An 18,961-nucleotide genomic window follows, 5' to 3' on the forward strand; every position below is an offset into this window, starting at 1 on the left:
TGATTGACTGTTGAGAATTACACCTTTATTTCCCTTCCTCCAAGAAAGTATATTCTCGTTAGGGTGAAAGGAAAGACTGGTAGGTAGAGGGAATGCTGGATGACTAAAGAAATTGAAAGTTTGGTTAAGAAAAAGAAGGAAGCATATGTAACATATAGACCGGATAGATCGAGTGAATCCTTAGAAGAGTATAAAGAGTACACTTAAGAGGGAAATCAGGAGGGCAAAAAGGGGACTTGAGATAGCTTTGGCAAATAGAGTTAAGGAGAATCCAAAGGGTTTTTAAAAATACATTAAGGACAAAAAGGTAACTAGGGAGAGAAAGGGCCCCTCAAAGATCAGCAAGGTGGCCTTTGTGTGGAGCTGCAGGAGATGGGGGAAGATACTAAACGAGTATTTTGCATCAGTATTTACTGTGGACATGGAAGATATAAAATGTAAGGAAATAGATGGTGACATCTTGAAAAATGTCCATATTACAGAGGAGGAAGCACTGGATGTCTTGAAGTGATTAAAGGTGGATAAATCCCCAGGACCTGATCAGGTGTACCCGAGAACTCTGTGGGAAGCTAGAGAAGTGATTGCTGGGCCTCTTGCTGAGATATTTACATCACTGATAGTCACAGGTGAGGTGCCGGAAGACTGGAGATTGCTAACGTGGTGCCACTGTTTAAGAAGGGTGGTAAGGACAAGCCAGGGAACTATAGACCAGTGAGCCTGACCTCGGTGGTGGGCAAGTTGTTGGGGGGAATTCTGAGGGACAGGATGTACATGTATTTGGAAAGGAAAGTACTGATTAGGGATAGTCAACATGGCTTTGTGCATGGGAAATCATGTCTTATTAACAAAGAGGATTGATGAACGGTAGATGTAATCTATGTGGACTTCAGTAAGGCATTCGACTAGGTTCCCCATGGGAGACTGGTTAGCAAGGTTAGATCTCATGGAATACAGGGAAAGCTAGCCATTTGGATACAAAACTGGCTCAAAGGTTGAAGACAGGGTTGTGGTGGAGGGTTGCTTTTCGGACTGGAGGCCTGTGACTAGTGGAGTGCCACAAGGATCGGTGCTGGGTCCTCTACTTTTTGTCATTTATATAAATGATTTAGATGTGAGCATAAGAGGTACAGTTAGTAAGTTTGCAGATGACACCAAAATTGGAGGTGTAGTGGACAATGACGAAGATTACCTCAGATTACAATGGGATCTGGACCAGATGGGGCAATGGGCTGAGAAATGGCAGATGGAGTTTAATTCAGATAAATGAGAGGTGCTGCATTTTGGGAAAGCAAATCTTAGCGGGACTTATACACTTAATGGTAAGGTCCTAGGGAGTGTTGCTGAACAAAGAGACCTTGGAGTGCAGGTTCATAGCTCCTTCAAAGTGGAGTCACAGGTAGATAGGATAGCGAAGAAGGCGTTTGGTATGCTTTCCTTTATCAGTCAGAGTATTGAGTACAGGAGTTGGGAGGTCATGTTGCGGCTGTACAGGATATTGGTTAGACCACTGTTGGAATATTGCGTGCAATTCTGGTCTCCTTCCTATTGGAAAGATGTTGTGAAACTTGAAAGGATTCAAAAAAGATTTACAAGGATGTTGCTAGGGTTGGAGGACTTGAGCTATAGAGAGAGGCTGAACATGCTGGGGCTGTTTTCCCTGGAGCGTCGGAGGCTGAGGGGTGACCTTATAGAGGTTTACAAAATTATGAGGGGCATGGATAAGATAATAGACAAAGTCTTTTCCCTGGGGTCAGGGAGTCCAGAACTAGAGGGTATAGGTTTAGGGTGAGAGAGGAAAGATATAAAAGAGACCAAAGCGGCAATTTTTTCACGCAGAAGGTGGTACATGTATGGAATGAGCTGCCAGAGGAAGTGGTGGAGGCTAGTACAATTGCAACATTTAAAAGGCATCTGGATGGGTATGTGAATAGGAAGGGATTGGAGGGATATGGGCCGGGTGCTGGCAGGTGGGACTAGATTGGGTTGGGATGTCTGGTCGGCATGGACGGGTTGTTTCTGCGCTGTACATTTCTATGACTCTGTGAGGAAATTAGTAATTTCTTGGATGATTAGATTTTTATTGTTAGTCAGGATAAAGTATTTAAGTTGACATCTTTACATGAAGTGACAACAGATGGATGGAATTGAGTAGTTGTTCCATGTTCATTCATTCAGAATAGATTTTATTATTCACTAAATTAAGGAATGACAAGGCAGTTCTGAGTTTTGAAGTGTACATCCAAGTGAGAACTCCAAGGTGTTTCCCAAGACCCGAATATAGCCAAAATCATGAGGATCTAGATGATGTAGATAGGGATAAACTTCTCCCATTTGCAAAGGTATCAAAACAAAAGTAATTTGATAAGAGAAGCAAATATAGCGTGAGAAAAATCTTCTTCATGCAGTCTAGTATCCCCCTCCGACTATATCTCCATTTAGTCCCTGCCCTCCCCTTTCACTTTTTCATCACGCAGCATTTTTCTTTGATGAGAAGGGTACTGCTTGTCACTAGCCACTTGTGTGTTGCCTTTCTTCCTGCTAGTGGAACATGAATAAAGTTTTATGCACATGTTGTTCATTCACTGTGTCTTACACCTGTACACCAAACATGGGTGCTGGGAAAAAAAAGAAAAAAAAATGGCTAGTACACGTTGTCTTTGTGTCGTGAAGGTAGGTTCAATTGAAATACTCAAAGAATGTATCATCTGTTCTCTGTAATTTTGCGCAATGACATCAAGCGAATCAATCAACCAGAAAGTCAATACAGCCATGAAGGGTGAAACAGCTTCCTTTCGTACTGTAACAGTTCTATTAGCTTGTGTCGTCAGCCACAGCAACTTGAACTCCAGGTTTAAGAGCTTGAGGAGCAGTCGGTGTCAGTGCAATGTATTCACAATGTGGAATCCAGAATCATCAGAATTATGACGACTGACTGGTTTATCCCATCCTCTTTCCTTGAATAGTAATACCACATTAGCTCTCCTCCAGTCCTCTGGCACATCTCCTGTGGGCAGAAAGGAATTTAAAGTGATTGCCAGCACCCCTGCTATTTTCTCCCTTGCCTCACTCAACAGCTTGGGATGCATTTCATCCAATCATGGAAACTTCTTTACTGTTATGCCTGCCAAGCCACTCAAAACCTCTTCTCTGTCAATGCTAATTTATTTAAGTATATCACAGTCCTTCTCTCATTGTCCCTTTCACAAGTGAACTTTGACACAAAGTATTCATTTAGAACCTTACCAATATCTTCTAGCATCAAGAACAAATTACCACTATGGTGCTTAATGGGCCCTACTCTTTCTCTCACTATCCTTTTACCCTTAAAGCACTTACAAAATAACTGATATTTTATTTTATCTATCATTATACTTCAATGTTCCCTTTTTGCTCTTCTAATTTCTTTTTTTAAGTTCCCCGTTGGACAACCCCTCCTCAAGAGCTTCTGTTATTTTGAGCTCTCAGTACCTGCTGTAAGTCTCCCTGTTCCTCTTTATCCAATCCGCTATCCATGGTTCACTGGATTTGTTGGTCTCGTCCTTTATTTCTATTGGAACATGTTGCCTTGTAGTCTCTCTATTGTCTTCCTGTATACATTCCACTGCTCTTTCACAGAATTACCTAAAGTTACCTGCTTCCAGTCCACTGTGGATAACTCATATCTGACCTTGTTAAAATTGGCCTCTCCCTAGTTTAGAAATTTGATTTCCGGCCCATCTTTGTCCTTTCTCATAAGTCTTAAATCTAATGGAGTTATAATTGCAGTCTGCAAAATTCCCCCACTGATATTTAAGCTGCTTGCCTGGTTTCATTACCTAAAATTAAAGTCCAGGACCATGCCTTTCTCCATGCTGCCTTCAAAGAATTCTGTTCCCTCTAAACCTTTCACATAATGACTACACCAGTTACTTTTGGGAAAGTTGAGACCATTTTACTTTAACACTTCTTTGAAATTTGCTTACATACTTGTTCATCTATTTCTCTCAAACTCTCAGGGAGCCAGTGGCACACTCCCAGCAATGTGATTGCTCTATTTTGGTTAAGTTCTACCTATATGACTTTATTTGAGGAGCCTTCTAAGATGTCATCTTTAGTGCTGAAAGTGAATCTCCGATCAATATTACAACCCCTCCTCCTTTATCTTCTACTTTGTCTCACCTGAAGACCCTATATCCTGGAATATTGAACCACTAATCCTGCCCCTCCCCCAATCATATGTCAGTTATTGCAACATCATATTACCATGTTTAATTTGAGCCCACAGTTCATGTGCCTTGTTTTCCAGACTCCAAGCATTTTAAAACAAAATCCATCCTGCAAAACTCCCTTGTGCTTAACTGTCCTGTAACGTCTGTGCATTTCTGACTCAGTTGCTTTACTTCATAATTTTGACAATGCATCTCCCTGCCCTTCACCACCCCCTGCTGAGCCTTCTCTCAGGAACTCACCACCCTGCTAAATTAGTTTAAACCTTCCCCAATAACACTTGCAAACCTCCCTGTGAGGATGCTAGTTCCACTCAAGTTCAGGGTCTGGTCGTCCTTCCACTCCCAAAAATGGTTCCAATGTCCCAAAAATCTAAAGACCTCCTTCCTGCACTGTCTCTCCAGCCATGGATTTATCTGGACTAACGGCCTATTTCTACATTCACAAGTATGAATTCCTAATTCCCTAAATTCTGCTTGCAGGACCTAATTTCTTCTACTTTTATCATTTGATATCAGTACATACCATGATCTGTCTGTTAGCATAGCTGCCTCACAGCGCCAGAGAGCTAGGTGCGATTCTACTCTCAGGTGACTGTCTTTGCGGAGTTTACACATTCTTCCTGTGTCTCCCCGTGCTCTGGTTTCCTCCCACAGTCCAAAGATGTCCAGATGAGGTAGATTGGCTGTGCTGATTTGCCCATTGTGTCCAGGGATGCGCAGGCTACATGTGATGCTCTTTGGAGGGTTGGTGTGCGCTTGATGGGCTGAATGGCCTGATTCCAAACTGTAGGGTTTCTATAAATTAAATAAGGAAGAATTGTTGTTTGAGGAAACAACAGTGCAGTTGAGGAGCATTAAGTCAAACTACATCTCAATGAATAACCTTGCAGTCAAATGTTTTACCTTAGTATCTTTTCACTGTTACTGATGGCCATCTAACTTGGAGGAGTTAGGTAACACAACTTAAATGCATATGGTATATTCTTAACAATGATCTTGGATCCAAGTTTTGCGTTCTGCCCAACTGAAAGAACATTTTTAGTTGGTGAGATACAAACCAAAAAGAGCAAGCGCAAATGAACAAGGATGACACCAAATTCTTATTCCTTACAAAAATTGTTTCCAGAGTGTAGACAATGGTTTGACAATGAACTGGTGTTGCTAGTGGAAACTATTCTGAATTGTCAGATTTTGTACAGAATGTACAAAATTTATAAGTAAGAGCATTTATGAGTTTGCCAGAGACTTGCTCATATAAAAACAGCGTGAAAAGAGCTCCAGTTATTCCGCAAGACAGAAATTATTGAGTCAGACAGCACAGAAACAGGGCCTTCAGTAAATCCGTCCATGCGACCAGGTTTCCTAAACTGAATGAGTCCCATTTGCCTGTGTTTGGCCCATAACCCTTTAAACCTTTCCTATTCATGTACTTGCCTAAACATTTTTATTTTACCCACTTTTACCACTTCCTCTGACAGCTCTGGTAGAAGTGGGTAAAATTACAATATCAGCACATATGCACCATTTGTGTGAAGAAGTTGCCCCTCAAGTGTCTTTTTAAACCTTTTCCTCACCTTAAACCTGTGCTCTCTAGTTCTGGACTCCCCCTATCCTGGGGAAAAAGACCTTGACTATTCACCTTATCTATCCCCTTGCAATTTTACAAATCTCTAATACGTCATCCCTCATCCAATTACACTCCCCAGGGGAAAAAACATTCCAGACTATTCAGCCTGTCTCAGTCTCTTCAATCTCAGTAACATCCTTAAGTCTTCTTGTACCCTTTCCAGTTTAATAACATCCTTCCTACAGCAGGGCAGCCTGAGTTGTACGCTGTACTCCAAATGTGGCCTTACCAATGTACAGCTGTTCCAACTTCTACATTCACTGCTGTGATTGATAAAAGCAAGCAAGCCAAGAGCTTTCTTTACCAATCTGTTTCCCTGTGATGCTGCTTTCAAGGAATATGTACCTACACCCCAGTCTCTCTATTGGACAACACAGCCTGGGGCCATAACATTAACCATGTAGGTCCTGCCCCTGGTTTGTCTTACCCAAATGCCATTACTGGAATATACTTTGTGATGAACTAGTCTAAGCAATGTACTACAAATAAAAGCGTGTTGTATATTTTGTTAGGAAGTTTACAGAGAGTTGTCTTGTGGCTGAAGTTCATAGCTGTAAGTAGTGCTGGAACGCAGCAGCTTCCTGCACAGACCAACCTCTACCACCAGGTGGAGGCTGATCAAAGTAAAAATAATAGAGAGCTGTACAGCATGGAAACAGACCCTTGGGTCCAACTCGTTCATAGTCAAGATTAGAGTGGTACTGGAAAAGCACAGCAGGTCAGGCAGCATCCGAGGGGCAGGAAAATCGACGTTTCGGGCAAAAGCCCTTCATCAGGATTCCTGCTCCTCGGATGCTGCCTGACCTGCTGTGCTTTTCCAGCACCACTCTAATCTTGACTCTGATCTCCAGCATCTGCAAATCCTCACTTTCTCCTAGTCCAACTCGTTCATGCCGACCAGACATCCTAACATAGGATACCAGCCGGTATCCCTCTAAACTCTTCCCATCCAGATTCCTTTTAAAATGTTGTTTGTCAATCGTATTTTGTACAAAATGCAAAATTAAAAACAGTACCATGTTGTATTTTATATTTAGTTGTGTCGTTTACCGTTTCTGTTATTTCAGTTAGCAATGCACGCTGTTGTACGTTTGGGACACTGGCTAGAAACCGTGCAAAGAAATCTCCACCCAGTTTTAACATTAATCCCAATGTGGAATCAGTTAATTTTTTCACTTAAGATGTAGCTTTTTTTTTAAGAAACGGCACTACGACTTATCTAAATAAGCTATTACAACAGTACATTTAAATGAGAACAAAGAAAAAAAACCCGAGGAGGGTCCAGTGCAGAGCAACAACTATCATGGAGAAATCGAGCCGAATTTCCAGTTTCTGCATAAAAATAAGAACTGCTGTCCTTTAGCCATTAGCGACCATTTTATAACGGGATGCTTAAGGACATTTTGATTAATACACGAAGTTGCAATCTGGCCTGTGGAAGTTGTATTTTTTTCTGTTAACCTATAAAAAACGATACAGCGACCTGGGTCACTGGATTGGGAGCGTCAACTCTGCTTTCTCTCTACAGTTACCTGCTGAGTTACGCCAGGAGACCATCCACAGGCACGTATCCGAAAAGAAACCACGGTGAAACTAAAAGAGAGTGATAAATGAAATGCCCGCGGTTGTGACACCTAAATGCCTCCTGAACGGGGCTGGGGCTGGGGTGCAGCGCCTTCCCCCTGAGCCCTGGCCTCGGGATGGGGCGGGGGATGGGAAGGTTACTGGCAGGCCCCAGCCCCAGCCCCGGCTCTGGGAGAAGGGGCGTTGCTCAGGAGAAGGAGAAGGAGAAGGAGAAGGGGGGGGATGAGGTTTGCAGCCCGAGCTCACACAGCCGGGCGGTATTCGCGTTATCCGCTGCATTGATGAGTGGCGGGACCTGCTCTGGCTTGTGGCTGGGATTCCTAGGATCGCTTTGGATTTTGCTTCTAAATGCCGGTGGACGAATCAATAGTGTAAACTTCAAACCCCTCGAACAACAAAACAAAACAAAACCCCTAGAAACGACACGCCGAGCGCCTGTGCGTTGTAATTTTGAGTTTTCCCACCCCCCTCTCTCTCTCTCTCAAGCCTGGAAACTGCGTAGCCAGCTGAACGATTCCCGTCCTGCGCTGTAGCTCTGTTTTCTTTTCCATCTGTCTGGAATTTGGGATGGTGTGGTGGGCTGTGATGATATAGCATGAAGCCTGGAGGATGGGAGCGAATAATGGCAAACAGTGCGGCAGTGAGGGTAAGTTTTATGAGGTGAACCTCGACAGACTGAAAACAAAAGTTTGTGTTGCGGAAAACGCGACCAACCCCGTTTTTTAAAGTTTCCCTCGACTGCCTGTTTGGACTCCCGGGAATGCCTTTGTAAAATTGCTTATTGTTTATTATTACTTATGGGCTAGTCCATTCAGACGGTGTCTGGCAAACGCTGTTCGTCGTCTTCGCTTGATTCCAAAAGTGGCAGTCTTGACTGAAACGTGAAGCGAAAATGACAGAGTTGGAGTTAAAATAACCAGGAGCAAAACTAGGAGGGAGCAGCTGAGTATAAATGCTGTTTTTCCGTTTTGGAATGGGAGACTGCGAAGAAATGTTTGCACCCATGAATTAAAACACTGTTGGAGTCGACGACTGATTTGCTTAGCTGATGTCTGTTCTCGCAACTTTTTAAGTGTATGGGTTTGATGTTAGTACAACTCTCCACAATTTGAATTGAAATATGTCCATCTAAACATTGTTACTCGGACAATTCAAAACTGCTTGGACCAATTTTAAAAAAAATCTATATTTCTAAAGGCTTAAAGGTCTGAATGTCACACTTGAATTGCACAATCTTGCTTCCGTTTCTTAAAATGTTTTGTGCAGCCATTCGGGTTACTCTAGTTCATCCTAGATTCCGAATTTAGTTTTGTTGACTTTTAAATAGCAGCTAAATATTTCTATAGGGAGGAGCAGTCACTTGCCGCCATTTACAGTGGAATTGTTAGTATTATCTGGATGGGGTAGTTGAATAGGAAGCATTAAGAGGGATGTGGGCCAAATGATGGCAAATGGGGCTAGATTAATTTAGGATATCTGGTCAGCATGGATGAGTTGGATTGAAGGGTCTGTTTCCATGCTACACGGTACTATGATTCTCTGATTCTATCACCAGAAAAGGACTTGGTTGTGTGGCATATCTCTATCCTTTTGATACATATATCCAAACTTACACTGCTGCCTCACAGCGCCAGAGACCCGGATTCAATTCCTGACTCAGGCGACTGACTGTGTGGAGTTTGCACATTTTCCCCGTTTCTGTGTGGGTTTCCTCCGGGTGCTCCGGTTTCCTCCCACAGTCCAAAGATGTGCACATCAGGTGAATTGGCCATGCTAAATTGCCCGTAGTGTTAGGTAAAGGGGTAAATGTACGGGAAATGGGTGGGCTTCGGCGGGTCGGTGTGGACTTGTTGGGCCGAGGGGCCTGTTTCCACACTGTAAGTAATCTTAAAAAAAAAAGTGTGAACACATAAATAACACATTCAGGAAAATGACTTAAAACATCATTAAGGAAGAACAAGGAAACTTCATAAGGCTGTCTTAGTCCCTGCGAGGCAAAATATAATTTAACTTGCTTCAACATGGTAGGTAATTCAGAAAATGTGTGCAGAAAGGAAAGTTTGTAATGGAAGCAGTTTATCAGATATTGGGATTTCAAGTACAGTTCAGCATAAATTAAAATTTAATACAGGAACAATCTTACATTGCATTCAAACTCCTATGCCTGAATTTCCAGTAATCACAACACACGACCCATACTGGGGCACACGTTTGTAAAATCTACCCTTTGATTTATCAAGCTTAGCACCAGGACAAATTCCTGGCATGTTTAAGAGGCAGTTTTCTAGAGGAAGATATTGAAGAGCCCAATAAACAAGAGAATGCTGGAGAAGTTCAGCAGTTCTGGCCAGACCTGCTAGGTTTGTCCAACCGTTTTTTTTCTTCAAGGTTTCCAGCAGGCAAAGTATTTTGCCCTTATTTGAAATCAATTATTTGTTCATTTTAAAAATCTCAACACCAGGTTATAGTCCAACTGTCCTATTTGGAGGCACTAGCTTTCAAAGCACTGCTGCTTCATCAGGTGGTTGTGAAGTATGACCGCAAGACGCAGAGTTTATAGCAATAGTTTAGTGTCATGCAGCTGAAACTGTATATTGAACAAATTTAGATGAAGCCTTTCATCTTTTAGAATGGGTTTGCTTGTTTCAGTTCTTTAATATGTAAATCCCAGACTACTTTTTAAGTCGCATTCTCAAGATAAGGTTTTCTAACAATAGGTGCCATCTCAGCTCAGACAATGCATTAAAGGTCTGAGGTTAAAGTCTGTCTCTGTCCCAATCTTGAGTCAGACTGGTTCTATTTCTAAAGTGGGATTTATAGAATATTGCATGGATTGACTATGGGTTATGCATTTTTTTGAGCAAAATAGAATATATCTGCAAATAAAGGTTTCATGGGGTGTTTTATGGACCTACTTCACAAGCACCTGATGAAGAAGCAGTGCTTCAAAAGCTAATGCCTCCAACTAAACCCGTTGGACTATAACCTGGTGTTGTGAGATTTTTAACTTTGTCCCCCTGGTCCAACACTGGCTCCTCCAAATCATTGTTTGTTTTACTTGACTTTTAAATGTTGTGACTTGGATGATATAAATGTGAGCAAACTTTGGTTTAGAGCATGATCAAAGAACTAAACACAAATTTAAAATTAATGAGCTGCAAGTGAAGCCATTGATTAGATTAACATTAGATTACTTGTCTTCACGGGTGGTGAATATATGCAACTAATTCCCACAGAAAATAACTGAGAGTCAGTTAACTGGTGGAAAATGGAATTTGATGAATGGCTGATTAGGAATCGGTTTTGAAGGTTCAGATGTTTTTCACTGGAGCGTACAAGGTTGAGGGGTGACTTTAGAGGTTTATAAAATAATGAGCAGCATAGATAAGGTGAATAGCAAAGGTCTTTTCCCTAGAGTGGGGGTGTTTAAAACTAGAGGGCATAATTTTAAGGTGAGAGGAGAAAGATTTAAAAGGGACCTGAAGGGCAACTCTTTCTCACAGACAGTGATTAGATTAGATTCCCTACAGTGTAGAAATAGGCCCTTCGGCCCAACAAGTCCACACTGACCCTCGAAGAGTAACCCACCCAGACCCATTCCCCGACTCCCTACTAATGGGAGAATATCACTGTGGGCAATTTAGCACGGCCAATTCATCCTGACCTGTTTGGACTGTGGGAGGAAACCAGAGCACCCGGAGGAAACCCATGCAGACACACGGAGAATGTGGAAAGTCCACACACAGTCACCCGAGGCTGGAATCGAACCCGGGTCCCTGGTGCTGCAAGGCAGCAATGCTAACCACTGAGCCACCAAGCTACATGTGGAATGAACTGCCACAGGAAATGGTTGATATAAGTACAGTTACAACATTTAGAAGACATTTGCACAGTTTTATGGACCAGGTTACATCCCTCAAACTATTTTAAGGTAGCCTAGACCTTAACCTTTCTTATCCACTTCACATCTGCCTTCAGAATATTTCAGGTGTGGTGCAATTGGTCAAAGCACTTGGTCTTAAGCAAATCAATTTATTTAAGCACTCCACTTGAAACACAAACAAAAATGAAATTTAGAATAATTTAACTATTGGAAAATTTAGCTGACCTGATATAGCAACTTATAAGGAACTGTTCCAATCCAGTAACAGCCTGTAAACAAACCCCTAGACAAAAAGCTAAATTGAAACACAGGCAGGAGGGAACAACATCCAAAGAGATTTTAGTGATAGTTAGTCAGGAATTATCTGCTGAAGCTGCAACCTTTCTTGGTATCTAGCATCTTGTGACTGTTACAGCTAAACCAAGCTGGAAGAAACCTGAACTGGGACAACTGACCACCCTCCTGCCATTATTAAACTAGACTCTTTCTAGATCTCTCGGCACTTCTGCCTTTATGACCTCTTTTAAAAGAAAACCCAAGGACAGGATAACCTTCTTAATGTGACAGCATCATCACAAATAGGAAAGGTTTAGAGGGATATGGACCAACCGCAGGCAAATGAGACTAGTTTAATTTGGGAAACTTGGTTGGCATGGACAAGTTGGACTGAAGGGTCTGTTTCTGCACTGTGTGACTCAGACTCTATTAATTTGGATCTAGTATTCTATGCAATGAGAAACAGCTAACTAATAATCTTGTTGTAAAGTAACCTTTAGTGAACTGCAACCACAGTAAGATAGAATTTCCCATTTCAGTTTGAAAATGTTTCAATCTGAAACCAGGATCTTTAACCTAAACAAAGGAAATCATAAGTGACAAGTATATTATAGTTGACTGAGAAAATGCATTAAAAAGTATGACAGAAAATGGCTGGTATTTAAAGAATTAATACATAGTTTAGAATAAACATTTAAGTCTTTAATATTTTTTCTCCTTTTGTACTTTAGTCAACTGTGGCTGACAAAGAAGGGAGGAAGGTCCTAATGCTGCCAAAAACATCGTCTGTTTGAGGATTGGGAGCATTTTAGAATTCAAAGTCAGACCATGAGACTGCTTTTTAAAAAAAAGAATAGAACACGAATGTAAATTAAAAAGATGAATAAAAGCCTTTAGGTGTGTAAAAAGTAAAAGTATGGCAAAGTCAAATGTGGGTTCCTTACAAGTAGAGACAGAATTTATAATGAGACATGGCAGGAAAGCCAAGCTATTACTTTGTGTTTGTCGTTATGATGGAAAAATGCAACAACTTTTATAAATAAGAGATCCAAGGGATCAGTGAGAATGGGCTGTTGAAAGACATTAGTATGAGTGAAAAAAGTAGGACTAGACAAATTAATGGGACTGAAAGTTAACATGTCCTTTTGGATGCTATGATCTATGTTCTGAACATATCCTGATCTATGTCAGAAACATAAAAGCTGGAGTAGGCCATTCAGCCCCTTGAGGTTGCTCCACCATCGCAAAACATGGCTGATTATTTATCTTTCTTCTATTACGGTGATATCTCTGGAGGGGGGGGGGAGGTCAACAGTGGTGGGTTCCTTTGCTGAAATGGTGGTCCGAGGAGGTAGCACCAGTTTAGGACCCGGCAGCTTCAGTGGTGGCTGCATTTCTGAGATTGGTCCTGCACTGACTTAGAGCAGCTGCAATATTGGTGGAAGTGAGATGCTGCCAAAGAATGGTGATACAGTTCCATCGGCGGTGACATGGCTGGGCCTGGGTACCTGATGGCTGAGGCAGTGGCATTCCGGCTGCAATGGTATGTAGAGACTTGGCCACCTGAGTGTTCACAGACTGAAGGATGGGCTCAGTGGCTTTGGTTTTTCTGGTGGCACGGACTCCTGGCGAAGGTGGGAAGTGATCTGGACGCTTCCTTTTCTTATGGCAGTTCCTTTTATTTCTGTCTCTGTTTTTATTCCTGTCTTTTGTACATTTAAGATGACTTTGTACATTTTTTACACTTCCTGTACTTGATTACACACGACAATAAAATGTAAATTTACTTCTACTTAATTGAAAGAAATATCAGACAAAAGCTTCAATGACCATTACAATTCTTTTAAATGTTAGAATTACGAGTTTGCCTTCTCCTTTATTTGAGAATCATAGAATCCCTACAGTATGGAAACAGGCCATTTAGCCCAACAAGTCCACACTGACTCGCTGAAGAGTAACCCACCCAGACCCATTCCCCTGCCCTATTACTCTACATTTAGCCCTGACTAATGCACCTAACCCACACCATCCCTGATTACGATGTGCAATTTAGCATTCTGATCTTGGAAGCAGCCCAATGCAATGAAAGTTGAGTTGACAAATCGAGTTATGCCTCTAGAATTCCATATACAGCCACTTCAACCAATATTCTCTATTGCCATTTTGACAGTACAGCGCTATGACGTGTGTCATGGTATTGCACTGGATGGTCGTGATAAGACCAGAAACGCAACTTCTGTGCAATTCTCCTGAGAGCTAGTAAATAAGGAAATTCTGTTGCCAGTCTCCCAAATTTGGGGCCAGTGCTCCGTTTTGCGTGCTGACTCTGTTTGTGTCTGTGTCTTGCACCCACCCAATTTGCTCATGCTTGCTCTGTTTTGCCTGTGCTCTCTCCACATATTGAAAGCTAGTTTCTAAAATGAGACCTGCTTTCCTGCACGTGTGGGAGTTTAAAATATTTTTGTCAGAGCATTTTTTTTCCCATAACGGAACACATGGGTAAGGTAATCTTCTAAAACACTTAAATAGATAGAAATGGCAGCAAACAAGTTGGTAAATGATATTGTATGATGTGGAATAATTTTGGAAAGTTTGCAAACTTTAAACTGGGGCGGGAGTGGCTCAGTGGTTAGCATTGCTTCTCATGGTGCCAGGGACCTGGGTTTGATCCCAGCCTTGGGTCACTCTGTGTGGAGTTTGAACGATCTCCCTATTCCTGCAAGGGTTTCCTTGGGTTGTCCGGTTCCTTCCACAGTCAAAGATCTGCAAGTTAGATGAATTGCTTATGTTAAGTTGTCTGCAGTGTCTGGGGATGTGCTGGTTAGGTGGATTAGCCGTAGTAAATGCAGGATTACTGGGATAGGGTAGAGGGCTAGGTTTGGGTAGGAGACTGTTTGGAGAGTTGGTGCAGACCTGATGAGCTGAATGGGATTGCAGGAATTCAATGATTTGACTAGAACAGGAAGAATCTATTTGATCTGATTCTTCAGAAAGCTTAAATATTTTGTAAGGGAATTCGTATTTGGAGAGTATTAGTGATGGGAAAACTACTAAGGGCTGCACTTCCTAAAGCTAAAGATGATGTTCCTGGGCTGTTCTCTCCCAAAGTTGGAGAGATGCTGAAGTACGTAATGTCACTCCTGGGTGTCAGCCAGAGCAGTTTCCTGTCCTGGCTATTAGTATGCCTTAAGGGCAGTCCTGGCATAAACTGAGCCTCTGGTTGTCAGAAATACCAGTGAAAATGCAGGAAGTTTTAAAATGTTACACCTTCTTGCTGCTCAAGGACATGAGCAACCAGAAGGACCTAATTGCCGTAGTTGGGTGAGGGGTGTTGTAGAGAGGGTGAGTGTTGGGAGCTTTGGGCATGTCGGAGGGTTGAATTTTATGCCTAATCTGTGTTTGACCTCTGCTATGTTATACTTTTATTGTTAACCCGTGACAGCAGTGTGTTCCCAAAGTGTTTTTGCAGCAAATTTGAGGTAGGAACTGAAGACATCCTTTCTTGCTTCATTAACACAGGAGACCTGTGGTAACATCAGGAAGTCATGAACCGACAGATGTGGTAGTTAGGTGCTTACATGACAGAGAACGGAAGTGAAGTTTATGATTGCAAGATTCTTGTGAAGAAGCAGTAATTTTTGTGCAAAAAGGTTTCCTCATTTCTCCAATCCACGGTATCCAGGAGAACAGATTTCCAGGGAAAGGATCATAAATTAGTCACACATATCATCCAGCAACAATACCCAAACTTCTGACGATATGGACCACTGAGGTGTACATACCATGAGGCTCATACATCAAACCTGATTCCATGCATTCTACAAGTTGGCATATAACTTGCAGGTTCTGTGTTTTGCCTTTCAGTCTTGCCTATCAATTAGACCATAATACTAACTACAGGCCTTTCCAAACTTTCATGTCAATAAAATATGCACAGTTCTGATTTGACTGCTTTCTACTATAAGTGAAAATATGGTTACCAGTTGAAGACCAATTCACAGAGCTTGAGAACTGGACGTGGCTCTCGAGTCATAAAGCATGTAAACAGACCCTGGGGCCCAATTTGTCCATGCTGACCAGGTTTCCTGAACTGAACTAGCCCCATTTACCTGCATTTTCCCTGTAAACTATGTAGGTAAAAACAATGACTGCAGATGCTGGAAACCAGATTCTGGATCAGTGGTGCTGGAAAAGCACAGCAGCTCAGGCGGCATCCGAAGAGCAGTAAAATCGACGTTTCGGGCAAAAGCCCTTCATCAGGAGGGTTTTTTCCAAAACTTCGATTTTACTGTTCCTGGGAAGCTGCCTGAACTGCCGTGCTTTTCCAGCACTACTAATCCAGAACCTGTAAAGCATGCATCCGTCCAGATATCTTTTAAATGTTGTAATTGTACCTCTACCACATCGTCTGGCAGCTCATTCCATAAACACATGACTCACTGTGTGAAAAGTTGCTCCTCTGGTCCCTTTTTAAATCATTTCCTTCTCACCTTAAGCCTGTGTCCTCCAGTTTTCCTTGGGGAGGGGGCAGAAACCTTGGGTATTCATCTTATCTATGCCCCTCATGATTTTTTTAAAACTCTCAGCCCACTACACACCAGGGGGGAAAAAAAATGTCCCAACCTCTCCTTTTAACTCAAACCCTGGAGTCATTGTAACATCCTTGTAAATCTCTTTTGCATCCTTTCCAGTTTAATAACTTTCTTCCCATAGCAGGGTGACCAGAATTCTCGCAGAACTCCAAATGTAGCCAATGTCTTGTATAACCATAACATGATGTCCCAACTTCTGTACTTAGTGCTCTAACTGATGAAGGCAAGCTTGCCAAGTGCCACCCTCACCACTCTGTTTCCCTGTAACACTACTTGCAAGGAATTACGTACCTGCACCCCCGGGTCCTTTGTTTGACATCGTGCCTCAGGGTCCTATCATTAAATGTGTAACTCCGACCAGGTTTGTTTCACCAAAATTTAACACCGTTTAATTTATTTAAATTAAACTCCATCTGCTGTACCTTGTTCCACTAGACCAGTCAATCAAGATTCTCGTGGTACTCTTAGAGGACCTTCTTGGAGCGGCACGGTGACTCAATGGTTAGTACTGCTGCCTCACAGCCAGGGATTCTGGTTCAATTCCAGCCTGAGGTGATTGTGTGGAGTTTACACATTCTCCCATGTCTGCTTGATGTGAAGGTCAGATGAATTGGCCATGCTAAGTTGCCCGTAGTGTTAGGTGCATTAGTCAGCGGAAAATGCAGGGGAATGGGTCAAGTTGGGTTACTATTCGGAAGGTCAATGTGGACTTGTTGGGCCTAATGGCCTGTTTCTACGCTACATGGATTCTAATCTGTAGGGATTCTAACCTTTTTCATTGTCCACTGTACCACCAATTCTGGTGTCATCCGCAAACTTATAACCATCCCTCCTATAGGGCCTTGGGTTGGATACACATTGATGCCTCAGAGTGGTGTTGAATTCACACTATTTTTTATTTTGTTTTGCTAAATGGTTAAAGGGTTAGTACTGTTGATATTGTATTTGTGGGACTTTTTTTTGGAATGGAGGTTGGGAGCACTGCCACCCAGTGTCATAATAGCTTACTGATATGGACTTGAGGCAGGGGTCAGGAAATGAAACCCGGCAACCCATTTAAAGTTAGTTTTTTGTTCCCATCAAGTTAATTTATTTCCCATTAAAGGTGAGTCTGTGATTTTTGAAGTGAGGTACAGGAACTGTGCTAGACAGATATCTACAAGGGGAATATGATGCAGGAGGGAGCTGGTCATGAGCATGCCCTTCAATGAAATGGGTTCATAAATGCTTGGAAGGCTCAGAAGGTGCTCCCAACCATTTGATATACACGGTTATCTGGGCAATGAGCGCTTGGATAGTTGACTTGGTGAGAGGAGGTGTCGGGGGGTCTGCAAGGATCATGGAACCATAAGGGAGTTATCCTGGAAGTAGTTTGAGTGTATCTGACCGTATGTAAGGCAACAGCTGGACGTGAGCTAAGATCATTGGAGATGGAGTTGAATAACAGTAAGGATCACCATTATCCAGAAACTAAAGCAGATCCCACGGGCTTGAGAGCAGAGGTGCAGGGAGCAAAGAATGTAATAACTTCAGCATAGAGTTTACCACTGAAGAATGAACTGGAAGAACAATGCTAAAGAGTCAGTGCCATGGGAAACTGCCGATCAGCAGGTAGTTTCTAATGGTTGTCTCCTAATTGAAGAAAACTTCAGATCTCAGATAATTTCTAAGACATACCCTGTCAGCTGTTAAAATCATCATGGCCTTGAACTTCTGTAATCTTTGGATCATTCTGAGCAGTGAATCTTTATTGTCTCTGTCTCTGTGTGTGTGTCTCTCTCTCTCTCTCTCTCTCTCTCTCTCAAGTTGCAGCATAATAATGTAAGACAAGTCATCGTTCTATCTGCAAGAGCAATGGATATTAAATAACTTTCAAATGGATGGACATCAAAGGCCTATGAAAGCAATGCTCCCTTCACAATTACAGCATGAAGTTCATTCTTCAGTGGTAAACTCTATGCTGAAGTTATTACATTTTTTGCTCCCTGCACCTCTGCTCTCAAGCCCATGGGATCTGCTTTAGCTTCTGGATAATGGTGATCCTTACTGTTATTATAGAACATAGAACAGTACAGGCCCTATGTCTCCCACAATCCCATTCCTCTGCATTTTGTAGAATAGCCTACTGTGGGGAACCTTATCGAACACCTTGCTGAAATCCATATACACCACGTCAACTGGTTTACTCTCATTTACCTGTTTGGTCACTTTGTCAAAAAATTCAATAAGATTCATTAGGCACGACCTACCCTTCACAAAACCGTGCTGACTGAACCTGATCAGATTATTCTTCTAGATGGTTATAAATCCTATCTCTTATAACCTTTTCCAACACTTTACCAACAACTGAAGTGAGACTCACTGATCTGTAATTACCAAGGTTGTCTCTACTACCTTTTTGAACAAGGGAACCACATTTGCTATCCTCCTGTCCTCAGGCACAATTCCTGTAGACAATGATGATTTGAAGATCAATGCCAAAGGCTCGGAAATCTCTTCCCTTGCTTCCCAGAGGATCCTAGGATAGATCCCATCTGGCCCAGGGGACTTGTCTATTTTCACAGTCTGCAGTATTTATAATACCTCTTCCTTGTGAACCTCAATCTCTTCTAGTCTAGATGCAAGTATCTCTATATCTTCCTCGCCAACATTTTCATTTTCTATAGTGAACACTGTCGAAAAATATTTATTTAGTGCCTCCCCTATCTCCTCTGACTCCACACACAAACTTCCCACTATTATCCTTGATTGGCCCTAATTTAAGTCTCGTCATTCTTTTATTCCTGACATA

At 42.1% G+C, this 18,961-nt stretch overlaps 1 protein-coding gene and 1 long non-coding RNA gene across 3 annotated transcripts in view; one reads left to right on the top strand and one right to left on the bottom strand.

Moving 5' to 3' along the window:
* Window positions 1–4,963: 4,963 nt before the first annotated feature.
* On the bottom strand, window positions 4,964–7,504 carry LOC122549742. Its single transcript, XR_006311652.1, has 3 exons — window positions 7,368–7,504; window positions 5,112–5,232; window positions 4,964–5,003 (listed from the first exon to the last, which is right to left on the bottom strand). It is a non-coding gene; the product is annotated as an uncharacterized LOC122549742 (long non-coding RNA).
* The window catches only part of fbxl7 (F-box and leucine-rich repeat protein 7), a 337,155-nt gene continuing 325,526 nt past the window's right edge, over window positions 7,333–18,961 (top strand). The window contains exon 1 of one of the 2 annotated variants that reach the window (XM_043689677.1): window positions 7,333–7,398. Coding sequence is in view for 1 of the 2 variants with exons in the window: in XM_043689676.1 (XP_043545611.1) it covers window positions 8,029–8,065 (37 nt within the window). In the remaining variant the exon portion in view is untranslated. Of the gene's footprint in view, window positions 7,399–7,642; window positions 8,066–18,961 lie in introns of those variants that run through there. The other variant, XM_043689676.1, reaches the window with a different exon arrangement.

This window comes from Chiloscyllium plagiosum, chromosome 5, assembly GCF_004010195.1.
Source record: "Chiloscyllium plagiosum isolate BGI_BamShark_2017 chromosome 5, ASM401019v2, whole genome shotgun sequence".
Lineage (NCBI taxonomy): Eukaryota > Metazoa > Chordata > Chondrichthyes > Orectolobiformes > Hemiscylliidae > Chiloscyllium > Chiloscyllium plagiosum.